We start from the raw sequence: 26,532 nt of genomic DNA on the forward strand, positions 1-26,532 counted from the left end.
ATGCAGATTCACCTAATGTGTGTCAGTTGCCCATGTATAGTACAGTTCCAAGTGCTTGCCATATACATAACATTTTTAATTGGAGTACAGTTGACTTAAAATGTTGTGTTGGTTTCAGGTGTACAGCAAAGTGAATCAGTTATACACATATCCACTCTTTTTTAGATTCTTTTCCTATAGAGATCTCTACAGAGTAGTGAGGCTTTCCATGTATTACCTCATCTCACCCTCACCACAACCCTTGGAGGTAGGTTTTGTTATCCTCAATTTACAGATGAAGTCTGTGAAACAGACAGGTGAAGACACCTATAAAATATAAAATACCTACTTCAAAGGATGGTCTCAGTTATATATAAATTCACACAGGTCCTGGAATTTAGTAACATTAAAGGAGTATTACTTATTTTTATCACATTGCCTGCCTAATAAAATAAGGTTTGAATTTGGGAGTAAAGAGATACCTTAATACCATTCAGTTGCTCCACGATCATTTACTGAACCATTACTGTGTGTCAGGCATTGTGCTAAACCCTGGATGTAATGACGAGCAAAGAGCATCATAAGCTAGTAAGTCATCTTTGAAGAAAGGCAGGAAGGAGAGGCCAAGCCTTCAGTGGTGATTATCTCCATGGAGTGAAATTCAGGAGGAATGTCTTTCAGGTTTTGAGTTTATATAAATCTGGGCTTTATATGTGGGCTTCCCACATAGCTCAGTTGGTAAAGAATCCACCTGCAATGCGGGAGACCCCGGTTTGATTCCTGGGTCGGGAACATCCCCTAGAGAAGGGATAGGCTACCCACTCCAGTATTCTTGGGCTTCTCTTGTGGCTCAGTTGGTAAACAATATGCCTGCAATGCAGAAGACCTGGGCTCAATTCTTGGGTCGGGAAGATCCCCTGGAGAAGGGAAAGGCTACCCACGCCAGTATTCTGGCCTGGAGAATTCCATGGACTGTACAGTCCATGGGGTCAGCAGAGTTGGACACTACTGAGCAATTTTCGCTTTCACATCTGGATGTACTCTGATTTTTTTTAATAAACAAAAATTGATTTTGTAATTTAGAAACCAATCAAGGGGAAAAGCTTTTTTTAGAAAAACGAATGCTTGAGATTATGATTAGTCAATCTTAGTTAATGATTCAAGAAAAACATTTTGCAAGTCTACTCTGTGAAAGATGAAAATTAAAGGAATTGGCTTCTGCACCTTCTTCACCCCAAGGGTTTACAGTCTGCTTGGGCAGGTAAGATGCAAACAGGACCCAAGTTACCCCAAAAGACAAGGCAGTAAGTAAACACCAGAGAGCAAGTACAGCAAAACATTCACCCCAAAGACAGAGCTTAATTAAGGCAATTTGCTAACCAAAATTACTCTAGAACCAGGCATAGATGAAAAATGTAAAGGACCAGGAAATTTTTCATAAAAATGTACAGACTCTGCCCTTAAACTGCTTTACAGAAGCCTAAGGTTGTTTTAAAAATGTACAGTTTTGGATGGAAATTAACACAGCTTTAGTGGAAGCTGTTGGGTTACAAATACCAAGACTCCACTAAAGCAAAATGAGGGCTTTCTTTAGTGAGTAATCCACCCTTGATCACCTGAATGTTGAAACAAATTCAGTTCTATCCAGAGTTAAATGAGCAGTTAGAAAAAATGGAACTCTAGCACTTGAAGGTAAGGTTCCACTAACTCAGAAAGTGTGGAAATGTTGGCTAAAAGGCCCTGCGCCTGGCTCAGAACTGACTCCTCCTGCAGTCACAGTCATAATTCTGGGATGAGTCAAAGTACTCCCGTGGGGTCCACCCACCAGTAGCTGGCCATGGTGAATTTCTACCGAACCTCCTCAAATGAGGTCAGATTTGCTGTCCCCACTTTCTCACCCCCTCGCCGCTCCCCCCTGAAATCTGCCCTTTACTTCACCCCTCTTGATCATTAGCAATGGCCTCCTGGTCATTTTTGTGTCCCTAATGCCTAGCAGAGTGCCTGGCAGAGAGTCTGGAAATGTCGGCTGAGATGAATTACCAATGACTCAACTCGGTGGCTTTTTCTCTAAGTTCTGTTCCATTTGGCCTCGCTGGGGCATGACACTAATATTGACCTGGCCTAGAAATTCTCTTTCGCATCCTAGTCCATGACTTCTGGTTCTCCCGCCCATCTCTCCCCAATTCTCTGTCCCCACCTTAGGCGGTTCCTTCGCAGATATCCTCCCTGCCCCCACGTCCCCCTCTTGCTCCCTGCACATTGTGACTGAGCCCAAGGCTCAGGCTTCACTCTCTCCTAACTCCACACTTCATGGCATCCAGGAAACAATGATGGTGATCACATGTGTTGTAATAACAATTAACAGCAACAATTGCCCAAGTGTATTAGGAACTGTACTTGTTATCTTATTTAATCCCACCAACTCTGTGATGTAGGTATTACTACTCTGTGTTACAGATGAGAATAACCAAGGCTCAGAAATAAAAGACAGATGACTACCAAGTAGCAGAACTAGGATTTGAGCCCAGGTCTTACTGTGTTGAAGGTCCAGACACTTTCAAAACAAACACAGAAGTGAATGCTGGAAATGGAAATTCAGAAGGAAAGGGCTGTGCTGCCTCCTGCCTGCTCCGCTGGTCCCACCCTCTCCTCCTGGCGTCGGTGTGGCCTCTGTTCCCTCTCCTCGTGTCCTTGCAGGTGTCCCATCTCAGCTTGAAACCCACCGAATCCTCATTATCTTCTCTAAGAAATCTGTTCCCAGGACTCCCCTGGTGGTTCAGGGGTTAAAAATCTGCCTTCCAATACCGGGGATCAGGTTTGATCCCTGGATGGAGGGATCCCATATTTCTCGGGGCAACTGCTGAGTCTGCGTGCCACAACTAGAGGGTCCATGCAACAAAGAGCCCACATGCAGCAACTCAGGCCTGACACAGCCCGAAATGAAAACATTAAAAAAAAAATCTGTTTCCATCACTCTTTCATCACTCTCACCATCACTCTCGAATCATGGCAGCTCAAACCCGGGATTTGATCGTGACTTTTCCTCCTCCTCTTTATCAATCGCACCTTCTTTCATTCCTGCATCTCTTTTCATTTCTCAACCCCTTCCTTCTCTCTGCATTTTTATAGTCGCTACTCAAACCTGGCCCTGGTCACCCACCACCAGATGACTATCATGGTCTCCTAATCGGTCTTTCCAGCCCTCTTTCTTCCTCCTGGAATCCATCCTGCCCTGCACCATGAGACTGAGTTTTCTAAAATGAGGCTTTGCCTTTATCCATCCCAACCAGAAACCCTTTAGTGTCTTTTTATCAGAGATAAAGTTCAGACTCTTCAGCCTGGTGTTCAAAGCCTTGAATATTCTGGTTCCACTTGATGTCTTCAACTTCATCTCCTGCTTTGCACCTGCAGGAATTCTCCACTTCAGCAGAGCTAGCCTTTTCAGCTGTTTGAGTCAGGCTGGCTTTAACTAGAGTGACCTTATAATCTCTCATTCAGAATGGAATCCCCTTCAAAGTAAGAGAGAGTGTTATTGAGAACTGAGCCAACAGCCATAAACTGGGATCCCTCTGGATGAACTGGGATTATGGTCCCGCAGTCATATTGTTCTCTGCCCATCCACATCCAGACCACCCAGAGCAGGGGCTAAAGGAAGGCTCCCAGGGTCCCTAGCAGCCTCTGCTTCTCCTCTGAATTTCCTGCTGTAATAACACCTGGTCTTGCCATCTTTGACAAGTCCCTTCATACTGGTGTCTTCAGGTTATAGCCTTCAGCCTGGCATTCTCGCGGTGACCGTCTCTCTCTTATCTACTAGATCTCTGTCTGCAGCCCTCCCCCACCCCCCCACCCCACACACACGTGGTCTCAGTCCTCAAGCCTCGAGAGCACAGCCTCCTCTACATGATCGCTGCCCTTCATGTCTCCCCTCGCCTTGGACATCTGTCAGTCGCTATCCTTCCTTCCGCACCCAGATCTTCCCCACGCTGGCCCTGAGGATTCCCTCCTCCCTGACCTCCTGGAGCCTCTGTTATTAACATCTCCATCATTTGCTCTGTACTCAGCACAGCCTCACGGAGCAGCAATTGACACTTTGGCATTGTGTTCAGTCTCCTAACCAAAGTAACTGGTGACAGAGGTCCATGGCACTCAGTCATCACACACTTAGCTTCTAACGGGTCAAATATTCGGTTGACGAGGATGAGGATAACATCTGATGGATGAGGCCGGGGTCACGTATAGTCTCTCCCATTCTCCCCGTCTTCGGCTTGACCCCGGCTCCGAGGAAGGCGGACATTCTTTCATGCTGACGGCGGCAGCGAGAGCAAAGCACGTTCTAACAAACAGCCGACGACAGCTCCCAGGCAACCACAGCTTCCCTCTCATGCTTGCCGCTCTTCAGTAAATGTCACACTCCAGAAGTCTCAGCAAAAGCCTTAGAGACTCAAAGGCTCTCCACTACAGAGGACCCTTAGACAATTATTTGGCAACATCCAAAGAACTGGGCTTCTCACTGCCTTCCAGTTTCTCAAGGGCCAAGGCAGGTCCCCTGCCCCAGCCCTGGCTCCAACTGCCCCTGACCCTTGTCACGCACACAAGCTCTGGGCCTGCCCTGCTCCTTCCCTCACCCTAAGTTCCCAGACACCCTGGCCTTGTTTCCTGAAGCTCATCCCCTGGCCTTATTTCCAACAGTGGAATTTCCTTCTGACCCAACAGCACCCAAAGTTTCTACCCATTTAACAACTGGTAAGGGAAAAATCGGACTTCCCCGATGGCTCAGTGGGTAAAGAATCCGCCTGCCATGCAGAAGACCTGGGCTCAATCCCTGGGTCGGGAAGATCCCCTGGAGGACAAAATGGCAACCCACCCCAGTATTCTTGCCTGGAGATTCCCACAGACAGAAGAGTGTGGTGGGCTACAGTCCATGGTTGCCAAGAGTCAGACATGACTAAGTGACTAACCACACAAGGAAAAGTATGTGAAACAAGATAGAGCATATGACCTCATTTTGTTAAGCATTAACAAAATGTCTAGAAGTAGATATTTCTGTGAGTCTAGGCACCCCACTCCAGTACTCCTGCCTGGAAAATCCCATGGATGGAGGAGCCTGGTGGGCTACAGTCCATGGGGTTGCTAAGAGTCGGACACGACTGAGTGACTTCACTTTCACTTTTCACTTTCATGCATTAGAGAAGGAAATGGCAACCCACTCCACTGTTCTTGCTTAGAGAATCCCAGGGACAGGGGAGCCTGGTGGGCTGCCATCTGTGGGGTCGCACAGAGTCGGACATGACTGAAGTGACTTAGCAGCAGCAGCAGCAGCAGAAAATACAACAAGCGTTCTATGAAGACCTACAAGACCTTTTATAACTAACACCCAAAAAAGATGTCCTTTTCATTACAGGGGACTGGAATACAAAAGTAGGAAGTCAAGAAACACCTGGAGTAACAGGCAAATTTGGCCTTGGAATATGGAATGAAGCAGGGCAAAGACTAATAGAGTTTTGCCAAGAAAATGCACTGGTCATAACAAACACCCTCTTCCAACAACACAAGAGAAGGCTCTATACATGGACATCACCAGATGGTCAACACCGAAATCAGATTGATTATATTCTTTGCAGCCAAAGACGGAGAAGCTCTATACAGTCAACAAAAACAAGACCAGGAGCTGACTGTGGCTCAGATCATGAACTCCTTATTACCAAATTCAGACTTAACTTGAAGAAAGTAGGGAAAACCACTAGACCATTCAGGTATGACCTAAATCAAATCCCTTATGATTATACAGTGGAAGTGAGAAATAGATTTAAGGGCCTAGATCTGATATATAGAGTGCCTGATGAGCTATGGAATGAGGTTCGTGACATTGTACAGGAGACAGGGATCAAGACCATCCCCATAGAAAAGAAATGCAAAAAAGCAAAATGGCTGTCTGGGGAGGCCTTACAAATAGCTATGAAAAGAAGAGAAGCGAAAAGCAAAGGAGAAAAGGAAAGATATAAATATCTGAATGCAGAGTTCCAAAGAATAGCAAGAAGAGATAAGAAAGCCTTCTTCAGCGATCAATGCAAAGAAATAGAGGAAAACAACAGAATGGGAAAGACTGGAGATCTCTTCAAGAAAACGAGAGATACCAAAGGAACATTTCATGCAAAGATGGTCTCGATAAAGGACAGAAATGGTATGGACCTAACAGAAGCAGAAGATGTTAAGAAGAGATGGCAAGAATACACAGAAGAACTGTACAAAAAAGATCTTCATGACCCAGATAATCATGATGGTGTGATCACTGACCTAGAGCCAGACATTCTGGAATGTGAAGTCAAGTGGGCCTTAGAAAGCATCACTACGAACAAAGCTAGTGGAGGTGATGGAATTCCAGTTGAGCTATTCCAAATCCTGAAAGATGATGCTGTGAAAGTGCTGCACTCAATATGCCAGCAAATTTGGAAAACTCAGCAATGGCCACAGGACTGGAAAAGGTCAGTTTTCATTCCAATCCCAAAGAAAGGCAATGCCAAAGAATGCTCAAACTACCGCACAATTGCACTCATCTCACACACTAGTAAAGTAATGCTCAAAATTCTCCAAGCCAGGCTTCAGCAATATGTGAACCGTGAACTTCCTGATGTTCAAGCTGGTTGTAGAAAAGGCAGAGGAACCAGAGATCAAATTGCCATCTGCTGGATCATGGAAAAAGCAAGAGAGTTCCAGAAAAGCATCTATTTCTGCTTTATTGACTATGCCAAAGCCTTTGACTGTGTGGATCACAATAAACTGTGGAAAATTCTGAAAGAGATGGGAATACCAGAACACCTGATCTGCCTCTTGAGAAATTTGTATGCAGGTCAGGAAGCAGCAGTTAGAACTGGACATGGAACAACAGACTGGTTCCAAATAGGAAAAGGAGTTCGTCAAGGCTGTATATTGTCACCCTGTTTATTTAACTTATATGCAGAGTACATTATGAGAAATGCTGGGCCGGAAGAAGCACAAGCTGGAATCAAGACTGCCGGGAGAAATATCAATAACCTCAGATATGCAGATGACACCACCCTTATGGCAGAAAGTGAAGAGGAACTCAAAAGCCTCTTGATGAAGGTGAAAGTGGAGAGTGAAAAAGTTGGCTTAAAGTTCAACATTCAAAAAACTAAGATCATGGCATCCGGTCCCATCACTTCATGGAAAATAGATGGGGAAACAGTGGAAACAGTGTCAGACTTGATTTTTCTGGGCTCCAAAATCACTACAGATGGTGACTGCAGCCATGAAATTAAAAGACGCTTACTCCTTGGAAGGAAAGTTATGACCAACCTAGATAGCATATTCAAAAGCAGAGACATTACTTTGCCAACAAAGGTCCATCTAGTGAAGGCTATGGTTTTTCCTGTGGTTGTGTATGGATGTGAGAGTTGGACTGTGAAGAAGGCTGAGCGCCGAAGAATTGATGCTTTTGAACTGTAGTGTTGGAGAAGACTCTTGAGAGTCCCTTGGACTGCAAGGAGATCCAACCAGTCCATTCTGAAGGAGATCAGCCCTGGGATTTCTTTGGAAGGAATGATGCTAAAGCTGAAACTCCAGTACTTTGGCCACCTCATGGGAAGAGTTGACTCGTTGGAAAAGACTCTGATGCTGGGAGGGGTTGGGGCAAGAGGAGAACGGGACGACAGAGGATGAGATGGCTGGATGGCATCACTGACTCAATGGACGTCTCAGTGAACTCTGGGAGTTGGTGATGGACAGGGAGGCCTGGCGTGCTTCGATTCATGGGGTCACAAAGAGTCGGACACGACTGAGCGACTGATCTGATCTGATCTGATAATAGTGATTTTTTTGTCTAACTTCCTCAATGAAATAGGTACTTGCATAATAAAAATTAATGTAGTGAAAAAAAAGGCAGAGGGTGGTGTTTCCAGATTGACTTCTTGTTTTGCAGTGTTAATGGATGTGGTACCCTGCTACCTTTCATGGTCACCACAGACAGAATAAGGGGGATAAAACAACTCTAAGGCTTAGGAGACCAATTCCACTATGGACTTCTGATGAGGGTGGTTTTCATCTCCATCAGTGTGTAAAAACAAGCAAACAAATCCATTTTATTCTCATGATCACCTGCAAAGACTAGGCCACCATCTATACTTTTTTTTTCCACCTATACTTTTGTTTTGTTGCTTTTCCCTTCCACATTCCCAGCTAAGAATCACAGTGTACTGGAAAGCGCAAGTTCTATGTGCAAAAACAAATCATCGTTTACTGTTGTGGGAAGCAAGACAGAACAGGTCCTCTGAAAACAACGGAATAGGGAACAAGAAATGGAGGATTTAGACTTAGAAAAGGAAGGCTCCAGTTCTGATGCCAATCAAGTCCTTTTCCTTCCTTTCCTTACGGATTGTCTGCCTCATAAGTACCCTACTCAGCTTGTTGAACACCTACTATGCCAGGCACTGTTCGCTGGTGGAAAGACGAATGAGTCTGTGCAAGTTTAAAGGGCTTTGCAGACAAGCTGGGAGGTGCCACACACATATTAGGGATTCACTGGTCTGCCCTATAGGTGCCGAGGAAAACCATTACCCATCACGGAAGAAATGAGATGCCACCCCACTTCTCACGGCCCCTGAAATATGGAGTTGCCTGAGTGGGAAGCCACTCAGCTGACTGCAAGCGGTGCCTGTGGTTCCAAGTATTGTGCTTGAGACTTCTTAGCTGGGGCCAGTGTTGGAGGCTGCTGTTTGTTTTCTCGTCTTCCCTATACCTCAAATGGTAAAGAATCTGCCTGCAACGCAGGAGGCCTGGGTTCAATCCCTGGGTCAGGAAGATCCTCTGGAGAAAGGCATGGCAATCTACAAGAGTGTTCTTGCCTGAAGAACCCCATGGACAGAGGAGCCTGGTGGGCTATAGTGCGTGGGATCGCAAAGAGTCGGACACGACTGAGCAACTAACACTAACATTACAACTACCCACAGCTGGCCTCTCACAGCTGGCGGTCCCCAGGACCGTCTCTGAACTGCAGATCCACGCTTAGAAGAAAGGCTGCCCACCTTTTTGAGGTGCCACTCAGCAACATCACCCATCACCACCTGACCTGGCGTATAATACCTGAGCTCTACTGAAGGCAGACCAGCCCAGACACCCGCTCCAAACTGAATGCAAATCCGCCCAGTCCTTGCCAAGGGAAGCAGTAATGGATTGATCTATTAACATAGATTATCATAAATACGCTTCTTGCTGAGGACCCAGACTGGGAAAATGCTAAGCTCAGCCACAAACGAAGTCTTTAAAATTCAAATGGTGACTAACAACTAGGACAGAGAACTGGGAGCACTTGGTTGAAACTCAAAGGAGAGCAACTGGCTATGTGGACTCCCCTCTCGCTTCCCTCCTGGTGTTTCCCCATCAGGCAAGGCTGGACGGGACACTCACGCTCACACCGTTTTCCGTCCACGGCCAGGGCGTAGCCACTGTAGCACTGGCAGACGAAGGAGCCCAGCAGGTTCACGCAGAGCTGCTCACAGCCGTGGTCGTCCGCTGCACACAGGTCCTGGACTGGGGCAAAGAGGCATCATTAGAACTTGGCTCAGAAGGAGGTGACTCTTGGCACAGGGCCGTCAATGAGCGACTCTACAGCACTTGGCAAAATAACTCTTGACTGAAAGCGATATAAGAAATTTTGGAACATTTTGGAAATTTTGGAAAACAGGAAAAAAATAGAAAAGAAAATTCAACTGTAATCTCCCCACCTGCAGTCCTACCATCCAGAGACTACCTCTGTTAATAGTTGGGTGAGTTTCTATGTATGTAAGGGCTTCCTAGGTGGTGTAGTGGTAAAGAATCCGGCTGCCAAGGCAGCAGATGCAAGAGATGGGGGTTCGATCCCTGGCTTGAGAAAATCCCCTGGAGTAGGAAATGGAGTAGGAACCACTCCAGTATTCTTCCCTGGAAAATCCCATGGCTAGAGGAGCCTGGCGGGCTATCGTCCATGGGGTCACAGAGAGACAGATGTGACTGAGCACACACAGCCACTTATGTATACATAAAAGCATATTTTTCAAAGTTGGAATTTTTCTTCTCTATTAAATGCATTAGAAAATTTAAAATTAACATCAATATGTATTTTTCTCATGTCAAGGAGAGTGATGGACGGTTCTTGAGGATTGAAGTTATCATGAGCAGGCCTTTGTGCTTGTCCGAATCAAGTACCATCCGTATTCTCTGAGAACCTAAAGGCTTTGTAATCAGTCTCACCAATGTACACACCTACGTACATAGTCTCAACAAGACCATTTGGCGCTGTCTTTGACATTTTGCAGAAGCTGGGAAAGAGCACGGTGAAAAGACCTGCTGCCCCACCAAAAACACAGCAGGTCCGGAAGAGCCCCTTATTTTCAAGTCTGTATTGGTCTCTTTGGACATACTTTCTCCCATTCCATTTCTCTATCAGAAGGATGTTTGAAAATCCTTTTTGTGTTCTATTTATGCACCCCAGTAATAAAGGAGGAAAATGGGAAGCCAGAAGAATTTAGGTAGAGATAACAAAGATAGGGGGCTTCCCTGGTAGCTCAGATGGTAAAACGTCTGCCTGCAATGCAGGAGACCTGGGTTCGATTCCTGGGTCAGGAAGATCCCCTGGAGAAGGAAATGGCAATCCACTCCAGCACTCTTGCCTGGAAAATCCCATGGACGGAGGAGCCTGATAGGCTACAGTCCATGGGGTCGCAAAGAGTTGGACACGACTGAGCAACAAAGATAGGGAGAAATCAATGTACGGTCTGAAGTGAAGTGAAGAGAAAGTCATGCAGTCACATCTGACTCTTGGTGACCCCATAGGATTGTAGCCCACCAGGCTCTTCTATGGTGATTAACAACGCTATTCCAGTCAAATATTTATTATGTGCCCACAAAGTGCTGAGCTCTGGCTCTTTATTCCAATGCAGTGTAAGAATACACTCACAGTAGAGCATTTACTGCCATAGAACTAAGAATATATCAGAGGATGAAAAGCTTAAAGGCATTTTTAATCCTTCATCGACTCAGTCTCCCCTTTGAAGAAATTGGCTGACGTTATGACAGTATTTCTCGGCAAGGATAACGACTTGGTTTCATAACTAGTTCTTTCAGTGACTTTACCATTAAAGTTCAAGAAAATCAGAGAGCATTAAAGCGATTGAATACATTAAAAAATTTTTCTTCCTCTGGTTAAAAGTTATCACTGTGACAGCTCTGGTAAAAACTTAATTCACTAGAAAGTTTGATTTATCCCTGAATACAATGACTACACTTTAATGTAACCTCCTAGGTCTTTGAGTTTTATAGTTTATTACACTTTTTGATAAATGTAAAATATCAAATTGATAAAAAGATAAAAGCTGACATATTTAGCACCTCTATCAAATGCATTAATTTCTTTTTAAATGGAAGCTACATCATAAGATTAAAAAACATTTAGATCTAAAATTCCACAAGGAAGGATTCTGGTTTTAAAATGCTAAAAGAATTATTTTCACTCCTATATCAATGAAGTAGATGAAAAAATTATAGATGCAAATTCCTCTCTTTACCTATCTTATTTATATCTTATATTTCCAATTGGGAACTCCAATTGATATTTCCCATGGATCCAGATATAGGGAAAATAACAATAATCAGAAGAAACTTCAGCTCATGCAAAAATCATAGTAAATAACTGAAGAATAACAAAATTTACAGTTAGTTACAAGCCTAAGCCAGAGATATAAGAAAAATTGGAATTATCAGATACTTTTGATTTATTGAATCAACAAAGCACCTACTCTGTCCCAGGCACGGGGGATGTAGTGTGAACCAACAAAGGGACTCCTGCCATCACGCAGCTTGTATTCTAAGGGTTAGGAAGGTGAGGTTCTAGGAAGAGCATTTCTGATAAAACCCAGAAGTGGAATTTATCCAAAGAAAACAAAAACACTAATTCAAAAAGATATATGCACCCCTATGTTCATTGCAACATTATTTACAATAGCCAAGATATGGCAGCAACCTAAGTGCCCATCAACAGATGAATGGATAAAGACGTGCTACGTATAGTCAATGAAATGTTACTCGGCCATAGAAAAGAATGGAATTTTGCCATTTATAACAACATGGATGAACCCTGAGGGTATTAGGCTAAGTGAAATAAATCAGACAGAGAAAGACAAATACTGTATGATCTCATTCATATGTGGGATCTAGAAAACAAGTGAAGTAACATAACAAAACAGAAACAGATTCATGGATACAGAGAACAAACTGGTGGTTGCCAGAAGGTACAGGTTGGGGATATGGATCAGTGAAGGGGATTAAGAGGTATAAATCCATTTCCAGCTATAAAATAAATAAGCCACTGGGATGTAATGTACACATAGGGAATATAATAGGCAATACTGTAACAGCTTAGTATGGTGACAAATCGTAACTGGATTTATTGTGGTGATTGTTTCATAATATATACAGTGGAAATGTAAAATACTGAATCGTTATACTGCATACCTGAAACTAAACTAGTGTGTGTGTATACGTGTGTGTATATATATATATAGGCTTCCCTGCGGCTCAGCAATAAAGAATCCGCTTGCAATGAAGGAGACTGCCTGGATTGCAGGAGACACCAGTTTGATCCCTGGGTCAGGAAGATCCCTTGGAGAAGGAATTGGGAACCTATTCCAGTATTCTTGCCTGGGAAATCCCAAGGACAGAGGAGCCTGGTGGACTACAATTCATGGGGTCGCAAGAGTCAGACGCAACTTAGTGACTGAACAACCACCACCACCATATATGCATGTGTGAGTGTTTCTGACTGAACAGTGAATGCAAAAGGCGTTCATGTACAGGCGTTCAAAAAGCCTCAAACTAGCCCCGTTTGAGGCTTGGGAGAGCCAGCGTAGCTATCAGATGCACCCTGCTGCTGCTGCTGCTGCTGCTAAGTCGCTTCAGAAGTGTCCGACTCTGTGCGACCCCAGAGACGGCAGCCCACCAGGCTCCCCCGTCCCTGGGATTCTCCAGGCAAGAACACTGGAGTGGGTTGCCAGATGCACCCTAAATAAATAAATACAAAACAGAACATGCTAGAAATCCACAAGAGAGGTGCTGCCAATACAGTGGGAGTTCAGAACGGGGATGCATTACAGCCAGCCCAAGCTGGATCAATCAGAAGAGACTGGCAGGCAAGCAAGAGACACGGAGAAAAGGAAGAGGATCCACCCGGAGCTGAGGAGACAGTAAAGTTGCAGGGAGTGGAGGAAAAAGTGGACAGATAGGGGAGCTGACCCCCTGTTCTGGGAATTCCAAGGGAAGCAGCAGGAGGGGGGCGTCGGAAGGACAGCTGACACGGGATGGCAGAGGGCCTGGGAGCAGGCTGCCTGGTCTCAACCCTGCTCATCGGGGGACCACTGAGGGTGAACATCTCAGAAAGGGAGATGGGCCATTTCCCTGACTTGCGCTGTGGAAGAGTAACTTTGGTGGCATCACAGTCTATTTTAGCTCTGGGAAATGGAAAGGATTTAGTGTACGGATAAATGAAAGCCACTTCTTTGGGAACAAAGTGGTAGTTTTCTGACTTCCATGCCAAAGAAGCTTTGGTTTGCGTGTGTGTGGATGGGAAAATCAACTTCTTGACATGAGGACCTTCCACTATCTGTCAGAGCTGCTGGCCACACCCACCGGCTGTCAGTGCATGTCTGTGCACCTCTGACATTTCCTTCCTGGTGTGTGTGTGTGTGCATGTGTGCACATGTGTGCATGCTCAGTCATTCAGTTGTGTCCGGCTCTTTGTGACCCCATGGACTGAAGCCCGCCAAGTTCCTCTGTCCATGGAATTTTCCAGGTAAGAATATTGGAGTGGGATGCTATTTCCTACTCCAGGGGATCTTCCCGACCCAGGGTTGGAACCCACGGCTCCTGCATCGGCAGGTGGATTCTTCATCACTGAACCACCTGGGAAGCCCTTCCTGGCATGTATAACCATGTTAATTACAAAGGCATTTATGTACTGATGTATATACTGTGTCTCCCTTGCCAGTCTCCCTAATCAGGAGGGGAGCGTCCCTGCACAAACTCCTGATGATGGACAATGACACCCCAGTACACTGGAACAACCAACCCCCAAGTCCCAAGCCCATCTCTGAAGGTGGGGGTGGGAACTTCTCCACCTGGGTCCCGCTGCTCAGCCCCCACAGTTGCTTTGCCTCCTCTCTGTGTCCAGCAGGAACCCTGCCTAACAGTGGTTACCAAGGAGGGGTGAGAGTTTCATTTTTTTCTGTTATTTGTAATTACCTGTTTTTGAATTTTTTAACAAGAGTTTACACCAAGAGCTTTTATAATAATGAAAAAAATCAGTGTTACAAAAGAACCTCTTTGAAAGAAGCATTTTAAAAGCAATGAACCCTGCCAGTGCAGAAGATGAAAGAGACCCAGGTTTGATCCCTGGGTCGGGAAGATCCCTGGAGAAGGAAATGGCAACCCACTCCAGTATTCTTGCCTGGAAAATCCCATGGACAGAGGAGCCTGATGGGGTATGGTTCACAGGGTCACAAAGAGACACGACTGAAGCAGCTTAGCACACAGACGTAGTAGCCTGAACTACATCTATCCCTCTGCACCCAGTTCCCATTCCCATTTGAAATAGGTTGAAAAATGTAGATTGTATGAAAGCAGTGAACCAAGATCTTGAAGCAATAATTATCTGTTTTTGAATTTTCTAACAAGAGTTTATACCAAGAGTTTCTATAATAATGAAAAAAAAAAAAAATCAAGGGCCGCTTCACCTGACTTGTGCTGTGGAAGAGTAACTTTGGTGGCATCACAGTTTACTTTAGCTCTGCGAAATTGAAAGGATTTAGTGTTTGGGTAAATGAATAATGTGTCTCCCTTGCCAGGCTCCCTAATCAGGAGGGGAGCGTCCCTGCATGAACTCCTGATGGCTGGGCAATGACACCCCAGGACACTGGAACAACCAACCCCCAAGTCCCAAGCCTGTGGCCAATTCCCAATCCCAATTGAAATAGGTTGAAAAATGTGGATGAAAGCAGTGAACCAAGATCTTGAAGCAATAACCATTTTCCCCCCAAGATTTCCCCCCCACAGGGTAGGCAGAGAGGTCATGGAGGTGCTCCTTCCTTCCAGGAAGGGACAGCCCTGAAGCCCTGCAGGGCCCCATCCGTCAGGGCAGCAGTGCACCCCCTCGACGGCCCACCAGAACTATCTAGGGGCCTTCGGAAAATACGCCCAGCTCACTGCCTTGAGTCAGGCAGCGGGGGCCAGGGTGCAGGCAGCAGTGTTCCTGAAACTCCCAGATAACCCCAGTGTGCAGCCAGGTTGAGAGTCATTGAAACTCCCAGGTAAAAAGTCCTCATATTCATCCAGGGAAAGACACAAGAGCCAGCCTTTGTCAACTGTCTCCAGGCTCAGATTCTTCTTTTAGACAAATCTCGATTTTTTTTTTTCTTTTGCTGTCCTTGGACCTCTCTCCAAGTGTCTGAAAGACCCTGGACACTACATGAGGGCGTAGAGTGTGGTAGGAACAGGAGGATCACGGCTTGCATTCCAGAAGAACATCCCACAAACAGCAGGCCTGCCAGCTGGCCTCGGGCCTTTCATACTGTTTTCAGAACGTTGGGGATTTATGGCCACTAGTGATCTGTACTGTCCCAAAGGAAACCATTGAGGGATTAATTTAATTAAACAAAGACAAAGGAATAAATACAGACTAGGTTCTGACAAAACAACTTTGTTGTTTTTCTGGCAGTGGTTGCTTTCATTGGAAACAAATACAGATGTTTTTGGATGATTCTTTATTCTTTAGAAAAACAGCACTTCTTTTTCTCACAGTCTGGATTTCAGTGAAAGATGATAAAACTGTGGTGGGGGGGCGGGGGTGTGGAGAGCACTAAATTCAGAGCTCCCATTACCCTTTCAAGCCTTCTCTACCCCATGACTCCCACTCATGACTACTGACTTCAATCTGAAGTCATCTACTCCAGGAAGCCTTCTCCAGGTTGGCGGGGCTTCAGGTTTTCTTCCTCTGGGCTCCTCGAGCTCTCTACACATGGCTCCACTAGAGCACTCATGCATTTATCCCTCAGTATTATCCCACAGTAGGCACTTTGAACTCACAAACCAAAACTTAGTCACAGTATTTATCCCACAGTATTAGAAGGACCTGATCACTAGTCTGACGGCCCCACGGGAAGGTGAGCTGGTGTGACTCAGTTTGATTCCCCAGTGTCCTATCTCGTGGAGTTGGTGCCCCATAAGTGTTCATCTGCTGAAAGAACAGTGACAGAGTCCCAACCCCCCTGCCTCCCAAAGGGGATGTCCTAGAGTCCTACAATATCTCCTCCACTAGATATGGGGTCCTGGGTCCTGGGAAGATGAGTGAGACGGGAATAAAACTCTTCCCAAGTCTCTGTACCTCTTTTCGTCCCCAGCAAGAGATATTCCTCTCCCAGCAGAGGACAGTGACATCAGGGAGCCAGTCTCCAGCTGCAGACACTGGAATCCTCACAACAGCTAAGGAACCAGCTGTCTTGCTGTCTCTCGCATACCTGGTACCTACCACACTGCCTGGCACATGACAGGGGCTCATCAAGTGCTTGGGAATGGGTGAATGGACCTGAAACACAGGGTTGTCAGGCATTCCTCACTCATCATTCTTACCCAGGCTGTAAGCTCTGAGGGGCACAGGGTAAGTCTTGGTGGTTCTCAGGGTACCCCTGATACCACATGCTTCACACAGCAGGTGCTTAGTGGACGTGTGTTGAACTGACTTGACAGTAAGTAGCCAGCCTGGGCACCCCACTCCAGTACTCTTGCCTGGAAAATCCCATGGACGGAGGAGCCTGGTGGGCTGCCATCTCTGGGGTCGCACAGAGTCGGACACGACTGAAGCGACTTAGCAGCAGCGGCGGCAGCCAGCCTGGAGTACTTGGGGATGGAGGGCTCTTATCTGACCACTCCCTGTTAGAGATCAAGTTCACCATCATGGTTTTCCTTACCACAGTTACAATGTAACACTTGATTTGCAATTGATAATTTAATGTCTACTTCCCCTGCCATTGGAAGCCAGTGCTTGTTCTGTTCAGCCCTCCAGCTCAACTTGCATGCTGTTTGGCATGTGGTCAGTTTTTAAAAATATATTTGAATGACTGAATTCAATCATTCATCAAATTGTTCAAACTGCTGGGAAAGCAACAGTGAGCGAAACAATTGATCCCTTGATTTTAAAACAGTCAGTCGATCCCTCTCGCCATGGAGCTGATATTCGAGTGGAAAGCTGGCTCCTACTGACCCACATTGACGGACCATGCCCACCTCTTCCCAACTCTGCGTTCAGCAAGGCCAAGCGGGTAGCGTGAAATCAGCCATGGTGGCAGTACTGACACCACAGGGATTGGTGAACATTACAAATTGGGTATTTTCCCCCTGGAGATCTGGTTGCTAAACATTTACTGGCATACCATGGACAGCGGCCAGACATGACATGAACAGCTTAAACCATATATTACTTAGATCTTAGAAGTACTGTGGAACAAAAGCAGGACAGAGCAATAGGAGTGTGGAGGGAAGGGAACTTCTGTTTCACACAGTGTGGTCAGAAGGCCATCTCAGAAAAGATTACTGTATATCAGGACCTGAGGCAGGTAATATGAAAAAGCAAGGGTCAGGAGGGCTGAATCTTGGAGGAGGAGATAAGGGGCAGTTATGTTTCTTCTTCTTTTTTAAAGAAATATTTATTTGACTGCACCAGATCTTTCGTTGTGACATGAGGGATCTAGTTCCCTCAACCAGGATCAAACCTGGGCCCCCTGCATTGGGAGTGCAGAGTCTTAGCCACTGGACCACCAGGGAAGTCCCATGTTTCTTTACATAAGGTACAAGGGAGGCGATCAGATAGGATGAAAAGAATATTGCCTTTGGAGTCAGACCTGGCTTCAGCGAGGTGACCTGTGTGACTTCGCATAAGTGATTTCTGTGAGACTGAATTTTCATAGAGGTTAAATAATTAAGTAGAGAAAACATCTTATTGCAGGGTTAAATGAGATAATATAGATGATAAAGTATCTGAGAGATAGTAGGTACTCAGCAAATATGCTATGCTATGCTATGCTAAGTCACTTCAGTCGTGTCCAACTCTGTGTGACCCCATAGACGGTAGCCTACCAGGCTCCCCCGTCCCTGGGATTCTCCAGGCAAGAACACTGGAGTGGGTTGCCATTTCCTTCTCCAATGCATGAAAGTGAAAAGTGAAAGTGAAGTCGCCTAGTCATATCCGACTCTTAGCGACCCCATGGACGGCATCCTACCAGGCTCTTCCATCCATGGGATAAGCTTCCCTTATTCTTGTACTTGGTCGTGTCCAATTCTTTGCAGCTCCATGGACTGCAGCCCCTGGGCTACTCTGACCATGAGATTTCCCAGGCAAGAATACTGAAGTAGGTTGCCATTTCCTATGCTAGGGGATCTTCCCGATCCAGGGATTGAACCTGCATTTCTTTCGTCTCCTGCATTGGTGGGTGGGTTCTTTACCACTAGTGCCAAATGTCTTAGTAGAGCAGGCCTAGGTAAGCATGGAGAAGAGGTGACCCCAACCAGATTTTACCTACATCACTATTCTAATACAATATCACTTTATTGGGTGCCTATGAAACCCCCCACACGTGGACACTAGATTCATATCACTTTAAACAACATTAGTGTATCTGTGGCTAAGTTTTGGTTTGTGAGTTCTAGGCTGACTTCATCTGATACAGCAAAGTAGGCAATTTTGAATTTTACAGCAAAAGATCTCAACTCAAACAATGCCTTGCCAGAGGGCATGTGTTAGTACATGGCTGACAGTCAGCAAAATCTGCTTGCTCCTCTTCCTGGAGAGTTTTAGGAGGGATGTAAACCGCATCTGCTCGGTCTCCCCAATGAAATAAATCAGGGAGGATTTGATAACTAAGAGCCCCAGGGCTGTGCTCACATCCATCACTGGTGTTTCCCCTGAGGCTCACAGGCATTCTAGATTTAAGGGCCTTCTCCATGTGTGATCTTGAAAGCCTGGCACAGTGCCTCAGCCCAGAGAACTTGGAAAACTCTCATCTGGTTACCCTGGACAAGAAAGAAGCACGGGACAAAGACTGTGGCAGTTGCGGCTGACATCATCCTAGATGAAATAAAAGGGTTTTTACTGACTTTTCAGAATTGTATACAAGCCACATGGCATGCTATTGATACCAGTGACAGTCTAATTTCTCCTTTAGAGTTAAAGCAAAATGAACACCATTAAAGACAAGCTCCACTTTGGTGGTAAAGAACCTGCCTGCAAATGCAGGAGATGTAAGAGACAAGGGTTTGATCTCTGGGTTGGGAAGATCCCCTGGAGGAGGGCGTGGCAACCCACTGCAGTATTCTTGCCTGGAGAATCCCATGGACAGAGGAGCCTGGCAGTCTAGGTCTATGGGTCACACAGAGTCGGACACGAGTGAAGTGACTTAGTACACACACATGCTGCTATTGAGCCTGAGATGGAGAAATCAGAAATTATTTATCACAGGAAGAGAGAAGAGGAATGTATTATTAGAGCTGCTATTTCTCTCCGTTGGGAAACAATGGGATCTCTGCCTGCTCCAACCCAAAAGCTCACTTGGAGCTAAGGCTCCGCAAAAGCCTGAGAAACCCAAGCCTGCATTTTTAGGGACTATCCCCCTTCTTTCATTATGTCTTCTGAAAGCCTAACCGTATTTTGACAGCTGCAGTTTGAATTTAAAGACTTTCAGCAGTTAATGTGAGTCATCAGCTTTGTGCTTCCACGCTGGAAGAAACAAAAGCAAGCCAATGTCACCCACAAAAACAAACCTGTCCTTTCAGGCAAAGTCCAGCTGTGCCTTGCTCACATCTCTCCTCCCCCAAAGCTTCATGCTTTTTCAATCAGTTATCCTATTCACGAACTGAGATTTTAGTTTCCATTTGAGAGGGGAAAAAGAGGAGGAGCCCCAAAACAAAGCCTGAAAACATAAGTGTATCTGACCGAATAGGGTTGATCGAAATCAGAAATAAGCGTGAACAAATAAGGCCCTAGTCTTGTTGAGCGCTTTGCAATTTCTAAACGGCTGTCAATCACAGCATCCCGTTCTCATTATGAACTCCCTATGGAGCAGCCAACTCTCAGGGAGTGATCCAGCTTAAAATAGCTGGATCAGTGGTTTTCAAACTCGAGTTTAAGATCAGAACTCCCAGGAGGGCTTGTTAAAACATCCTCCTGGGCCACACGCCTAGAGTCCCTGATTCAGTAGGTGTGGAAATTTACATTTCTAACAAGCCCCTGCCCCCACAAAGCCGCCTGCTTGTGTGCACGTGCGCAGTCTGCTCCTTCTTGCACTTGGTCTGCACTCTGTGGGCTGCCCCAAAGCTGAGACCCTGACCTCCTCTTTCCACACTCCCTTTCTCCCTCCAAAATTCCATGCATTTTTAGGGCCAATGACCACCCCAAGCATATCCAGCCAGGCATTTTCCTTGAACTCTCACCCCCATCTCCAGCTGCACCCAACCACTTGTGTGGGCTCTTGCCCAGACTCGCTCTTGCTTTCCCCAGCAAAACCAGGTTTCCTCTCTGATAACTGAAGTTATCAAACACCCCTCACCCACCATTCCCCATCTTAGGTCATAAACTCTTCCCCTGGGTGGGGATTATTGCTATGGTCTAATTAATTCCACGGGCATAAGAAACATAAGCACTGAATTGATTGAACTGACTTGAATTGTAAACTGATTGCATCGTCCACCTTCTGCTCCGCACGTGCAGAGCACCAGGGAAGCCAAGATCTGAGTGTTCCTTGGATCTCCAACATATGAGAGACACACTTATTTCTCTCCCACACCCCACCAGAGTGTCTAGCCCATAGAGGGGAATGAGTAAGTACTGAATGAATAAATGAACGAGTGAGGGGATAGGTAGATGGTATTTCTGCACCCATTCTCTACCTAAATCTAATACTATATTATGTATTACTGCCAAGGTCAATGTACTAACACGTGGTTTTCCCTCTGACACCCTGTATTCAGCCCCTCTATCCACCAAAGACCGCAGCTGGAAGTCAGTTTGAGAAATCAAATCACCCCATAATTTGTTCCAGCTTAAATTCCTTTTCTCATCCCCCACTAATGCTCCAAACATGCTCTTCGAAACAAACAGTCTGTTCTACTTAGCATCCTCCAAAGACCACAAGCCCTGCAGTTCTCTCCTCTTCTTTGACTTGCTAGAAAAACCCTTCATCCCCAACCCCTGATTGTTCCATGACTCTCTGATCTCTTCTCTTGCAGCCTTCTGTCTCAGTACCACTTACCTTCCAAAACCACGTTGTTCTGCGTGAATGTTTGTGTCTACATAAACTGTACCATAAACTACACATATTTAATGTATACAATCTGATAAATTTGACATAGCAACATATCACCATAATCAAGATAACATACCCATCACCTCCAGATCCCCAGTTTCCTAGTTGCCATTGGTAACCCCTCCACCTGCCCCATCCCTCCCCCTGGTCCCAGGCAGCCACTCATCTGCTGATCTGTATCACACAGATTAGTTACCATTTTCTAAAATCTCATATAAATGGAATCCTACAATATGTACTCTTTTTCTGGTCTTGTTTCTTTCATTCAACAGGGCTATTTTGACATTCATCCAGCCTGCTCCATGTGTCAGTGTGCTGTGCTCATTCGCTCAGTCGTGTCTGACTCTTTGTGGCGACCCCATGGACTGTAGCCTGCCAGGTTCCTCTGTCCATGGAATTTTCCAGGCAAGAATCCTGGAGTGGGTTGCCATTTCCTTCTCCAACAAGTGTCAGTAGTCCATTCTTTCCATTGCCCAGTAGTATTACATTGTATACATATCTCACAATTCTTTATCAGTTCACCTGTCGATGATTTGAGTTGTTTTGATTTGATTTGAGTTTCCAGTTTTAGCTTATTACAAGTAGACATTTGTGCTCAAATCTTGGTTTGAACATAAACTTTACTTTCTTTTGAGTAAATACCTAAGAGTGGAATGGTTCGATATCATGGTAAGTACATATTTAATTTTGTAAGAAACTTCTAATCTGTTTTCCAAAGTGGTTGAACCATTTTATCTTCCTACCAGGAAAAACGATGATTCTGTTTCCAACTTTGCCATTACTTGACATGGTCAATACTTTAAAATGTATTCAATCTAGTGGAAGTAGAGTGGGGCCATCTTGTTTTGGCTTTAATTTGTATTTTCCTAGTGACTAATAAGTTTGAGCATCTCTTCTTTATATATCTTCTTTGGTTTAGTGTCTATTCAAATCTTTTGCCCATTTTGACTGGGCTGTTTATTTTCCTATTATAGAGTTATAAGAATTCTTTATAAATTCTAAGATCCTTTGTTGGATATATTTAATTTCAGTCTGTGATTTGCCTTTTCAGTTTAGTAGCAGTTTATTTTGCAGAGCAAATATTTTAATTTTGATGATGTTCAATTTACTGAGTTTCTCTTTTGTGTTCTGTGCCCTATTTAAAAAATCCTTGCCAAACCCAGGGTCATCAATTTTTCCCCTACATTTTAATATAGACATTTATATGTTCTCCTTTATATTAACATTTAAAATCAGTTTTAAATAAATTTTTGAATATGGTATGAGGTAAGGGTCAAGGTCCATTTTTTTACACATGGCAATCCAGTTGATGTAACACCATGAGTTGATGACATTATTCTTTACCAATGAATTTCCTTGGCAACTGTCAAAAGTCATTCCACCATAAATGTGTGGGTCTATATCTGGACTATATTCTGTGCCAGTGATGTCCACTTGTACACGCCTACCACACTGCTCTGATTACAACTGCTTTATAGTCAGTCTTAAGATAATTGGATCCCTCCAACTTTATTTTTCTCAAAGTTTTACTTGATTCTCATTATTTGCAGATTCCACACTTGCCAATTTACCTACTTTATAACATGTACTGGGAACCCAGAATCGATACTTGAGCATTTTCGTGGTCCTTCGTGGATCTGTGCAGAGTGGTGAAACTGTTGAGCCGCTGCACTTGCCTAGTGAAAGTCAAACAAACAGTGCTCTGCCTTCTCTGCCGGGAGCCGGCATATTGCATACTGAGTGCATATTGCATATTGAGTGCAGCACTTTCCACAGCATCATCTTTCAGGATCTGGAATAGCTCAACTGGAATTCTATCACTGCAGGGAGCCAGCGTGAGGAGCTCCACCCATGACAAAGGTCATGAGGAAGGAGGCTCGGCATACGCAAAGGCGGATCGAGCCTCAGGAGTCCCCCTGGAAATTCTTGAGCATTTACACCCAAAACCAGAGTCTGCCTACTTTCTGCTTTGTGCCTTCACCTACACCTCTGACTTTACGGGGGGCTGTCCCCCACTACCTCTCTCTGAAAAAAGCGTTAGCTTACAGCTCCAGTTAATAATTCCTGGGTGTGACAGTGTTTCAACCTACAAACTCCTTTGGAAGTCCTCTAGCCTGCCTGAATAGGTTTTTTCCGGCCACATGTGATTGCTCAGAGCCTCCCAACTGTGAGAGGCATGAAATGTTCTAAACTGTCTAAATACAGATTCCTTTGAGCAGTTAAAAGATTGATTAGAAATTGTATTGGTGAAGGGATTTTCACTTGTCAGGCCAATGTTTGCTGCTAAATTTCCATATCCCTTACCTGCTGTGTCCCTGGCAGCGTATTGATTAATATAATTGGTGTAAGTAGTAGCTTTAATGTTTGTAACCTGGGACCCTTGAGTTAATTCTTTTTCTTGTTATAGCCCACCACACCTTTGCTCTGTAGGAATGCAACTTTATCTAATGCTTTTGGAGGGTGGCGCTTGACTTATCACCTTTAGAGAAAAATAAGTTTTCTGAAGAAAGGGTCTTAAAATGTTAACAGGCCTCCGGGCCAGAAGATGATGCAAATCACCTAAGCTTTTGCATACGATAAGTTTGCAGGAAGAAAGCCTGGCTTGCTGTATGACTCTACCCCTTCCCCCATTATCCTCTATGCATAACTTAAGGTGTAAAAACTACTTTGGAAAATAAAGTGCAGGCCTTGTTCACCGAAACTTGGTCTCACCATGTCGTTCTTTCTCTTACCTTCTGGCTGAATTATTCAGCCTCTTTTCTCCACTGAATTTCCTCACTGAGCTATCCTTATTCCATCACTCGTTATATCCTTAATTAACGTTTAATTAAGCAGTTGTTTCCTGATCCTCGCCGACGCCGTCCCCGCCTCGAATTCCCTGGATCCACCGGGGCTGGACCCTGGCACTTCTCGTTTCGGCACTCATGTATAAGCAAATATCTTTTTTGTGCTCTGTTTAAAGCCATAATTTTAGAATTTTTGTGCTGTCTGTTGGTGAGTTCACTGTTACAACAGCCCCTACGAGTAGTGTTGAAGCGCTGTCTGGTGTCCCTAAGGCAAGAAGGCCACGATGTGCCCCAGGGAGGAAAGATGTGAGATGAGCTTCGTTCAGGCGTGAGTGATAGTGCTGTCGGCTGTAAGTTCAATGTTAATAAATCAACAACATACACTCGATCGAAGTTGTGTCGTGAAGTCACTCAGTTGTGTCCGACTCTTTGTGACCCCATGGACTGTAGCCCACCAGGCTCCTCCATCCATGGAATTTTCTAGGCAAGAGTACTGGAGTGGGTTGCCATTTCCTTCTCCAAGGGATCTTCCCAACCCAGGGATCCAAACCGGGTCTCCCGCATTGCAGGCAGATGCTTTACTGTCTGAGCCACCAGGGAATCGCTAAGGTGTCTTTAAACAGAAACACCCCTAAATAAAGGATCTGTATTGATTTGTGAAATATTGTGGCCAGAGGCTTGCAGGAAGCTAACCCTATATTTCCCCTAGGAACCATAATCCAGTACCCACTAGTTCAGTGTTCACAGAGACTTACAAACCATAACTATTGTGAGTAATAAGAATTGATTGTATTTGACTATTCAATTGTTTTTTTTTTTTAATTTTCATCTATATTTTAGAATCAGGTCATCAGTTTCTCCTCAAAAATGTCTGCTAGGATTTTGATAGGGATTGCTTTGAATCTTGGAGAAGGCAATGGCACCCCACTCCAGTACTGTTGCCTGGAAGGTCCCATGGATGGAGGAGCCTGGTGGGCTGCAGTCCATGGGGTCGCTGGGAGTCGGACACGACTGAGCGACTTCACTTTCACTTTCTACTTTCATGCATTGGAGAAGGAAATGGCAGCCCACTCCAGTGTTCTTGCCTGGAGAATCCCATGGACAGAGAAGCCTGGTAGGCTGCAGTCCGTGGGGTCGCACAGAGTCGGACACGACTGAAGCGACTTAGCAGCAGTAGCAGCAGCAGCTTTGAATCTATAGATCATTTTAGAAAGGATTGACATCTAAGCAACAGTTAAGTCTTCTATTTGATGATTTGCTGATCTTTCCATTTCTTCAAGTCTTCTTTAATTACTGCAGACATCATTTGTATTTGTCAACATATAGATCATGTCATGTTTTGCTAATTTATCTCTAATTTCTATATTTCTTATACTAGTGTAAAACTTTTTAAATGTCTATTTCAGATTTTTGTTGTAGTATATAATGATGAGAGAATAGCATTGAAACATGTATATTATCATATGTGAAACAGATTGACAGTCCAGGTTCGATGCATGAGACAGGGTGCTCAGGGCTGCTGCACTGGGATTACCCTGAGGGATGGGATGCAGAGGGAGGTGGGAGGGGGCCTCAGGATGGGGAACACATGTACAGCCATGGCTGATTCATGTCAGTGTATGGCAAAAACCACTACAATATTGTAAAGTAATTAGCCTCCAATTAAAATAAATAAATAAAATACAATCAAATAATTTTGTATATTGACTTTTTATCTTGCAACCTTGCTGAATTCATTAATAAATTTTAGAGATTTTTTTTGAACATTCTATTAGCTTTTCTACATATGCAGTCAAACAGTCTGTAAGAACAGTTTTACTTTTTCCTTTCCAATCTGTATTAATTTCTAATTTATTTTTATTTCATTATTATATCAGTTAAAACATCCAGTCCAACGTTGAATGGAAGGATGGCAATGGACATACTTTTTTGTTCTTTATCTTAAAAGGAAAGCACTTAGTCTTTTACTCTTGGGTATGATGTTAACTCTTGTTGTTGTTCAGTCACTCAGTTATGTCTGACTCTTTGTGACCACATGGACTGCAGCACACCAGGCTTCCCTGTCCTTCACTATCTCCTGGAGTTTGTTCAAACTCATGTCCACTGAGTTGATGATACCATCCAACCATCTCATCCTCTGTTGCCCCCTTCTCCTCCTGACCTCAATCTTTTCCAGCATCAAGATATTTTCCAAGATGTTAACTCTAGGTCTTTTCATATATGCTCTTTATCAGGTCAAGGAATTTCCCTTTTATTTCTAGTTTATTGAGAGTTTTTTTTAATCATGAATGAACATTGGGTATTGGTCAATGCTTTTTGGACATCTATTGAAATGATCTTATGACTTTACATTTTTTTAGGCTATTAATATGGTAAAT

The 26,532-nt window shown here is 44.6% G+C and overlaps 1 protein-coding gene across 2 annotated transcripts in view; it reads right to left on the bottom strand.

The window, feature by feature from the left end:
- The window catches only part of MATN2 (matrilin 2), a 172,928-nt gene that overhangs the window by 70,058 nt on the left and 76,338 nt on the right, over positions 1-26,532 (bottom strand). For both annotated transcript variants that reach the window (XM_005215629.3, NM_001102528.1), the window contains 1 exon segment: positions 9,400-9,522. In XM_005215629.3, coding sequence (XP_005215686.1) covers positions 9,400-9,522 — 123 coding nt within the window.

The sequence above is a fragment of the Bos taurus genome, chromosome 14 (genome assembly GCF_002263795.3).
Source record: "Bos taurus isolate L1 Dominette 01449 registration number 42190680 breed Hereford chromosome 14, ARS-UCD2.0, whole genome shotgun sequence".
Lineage (NCBI taxonomy): Eukaryota > Metazoa > Chordata > Mammalia > Artiodactyla > Bovidae > Bos > Bos taurus.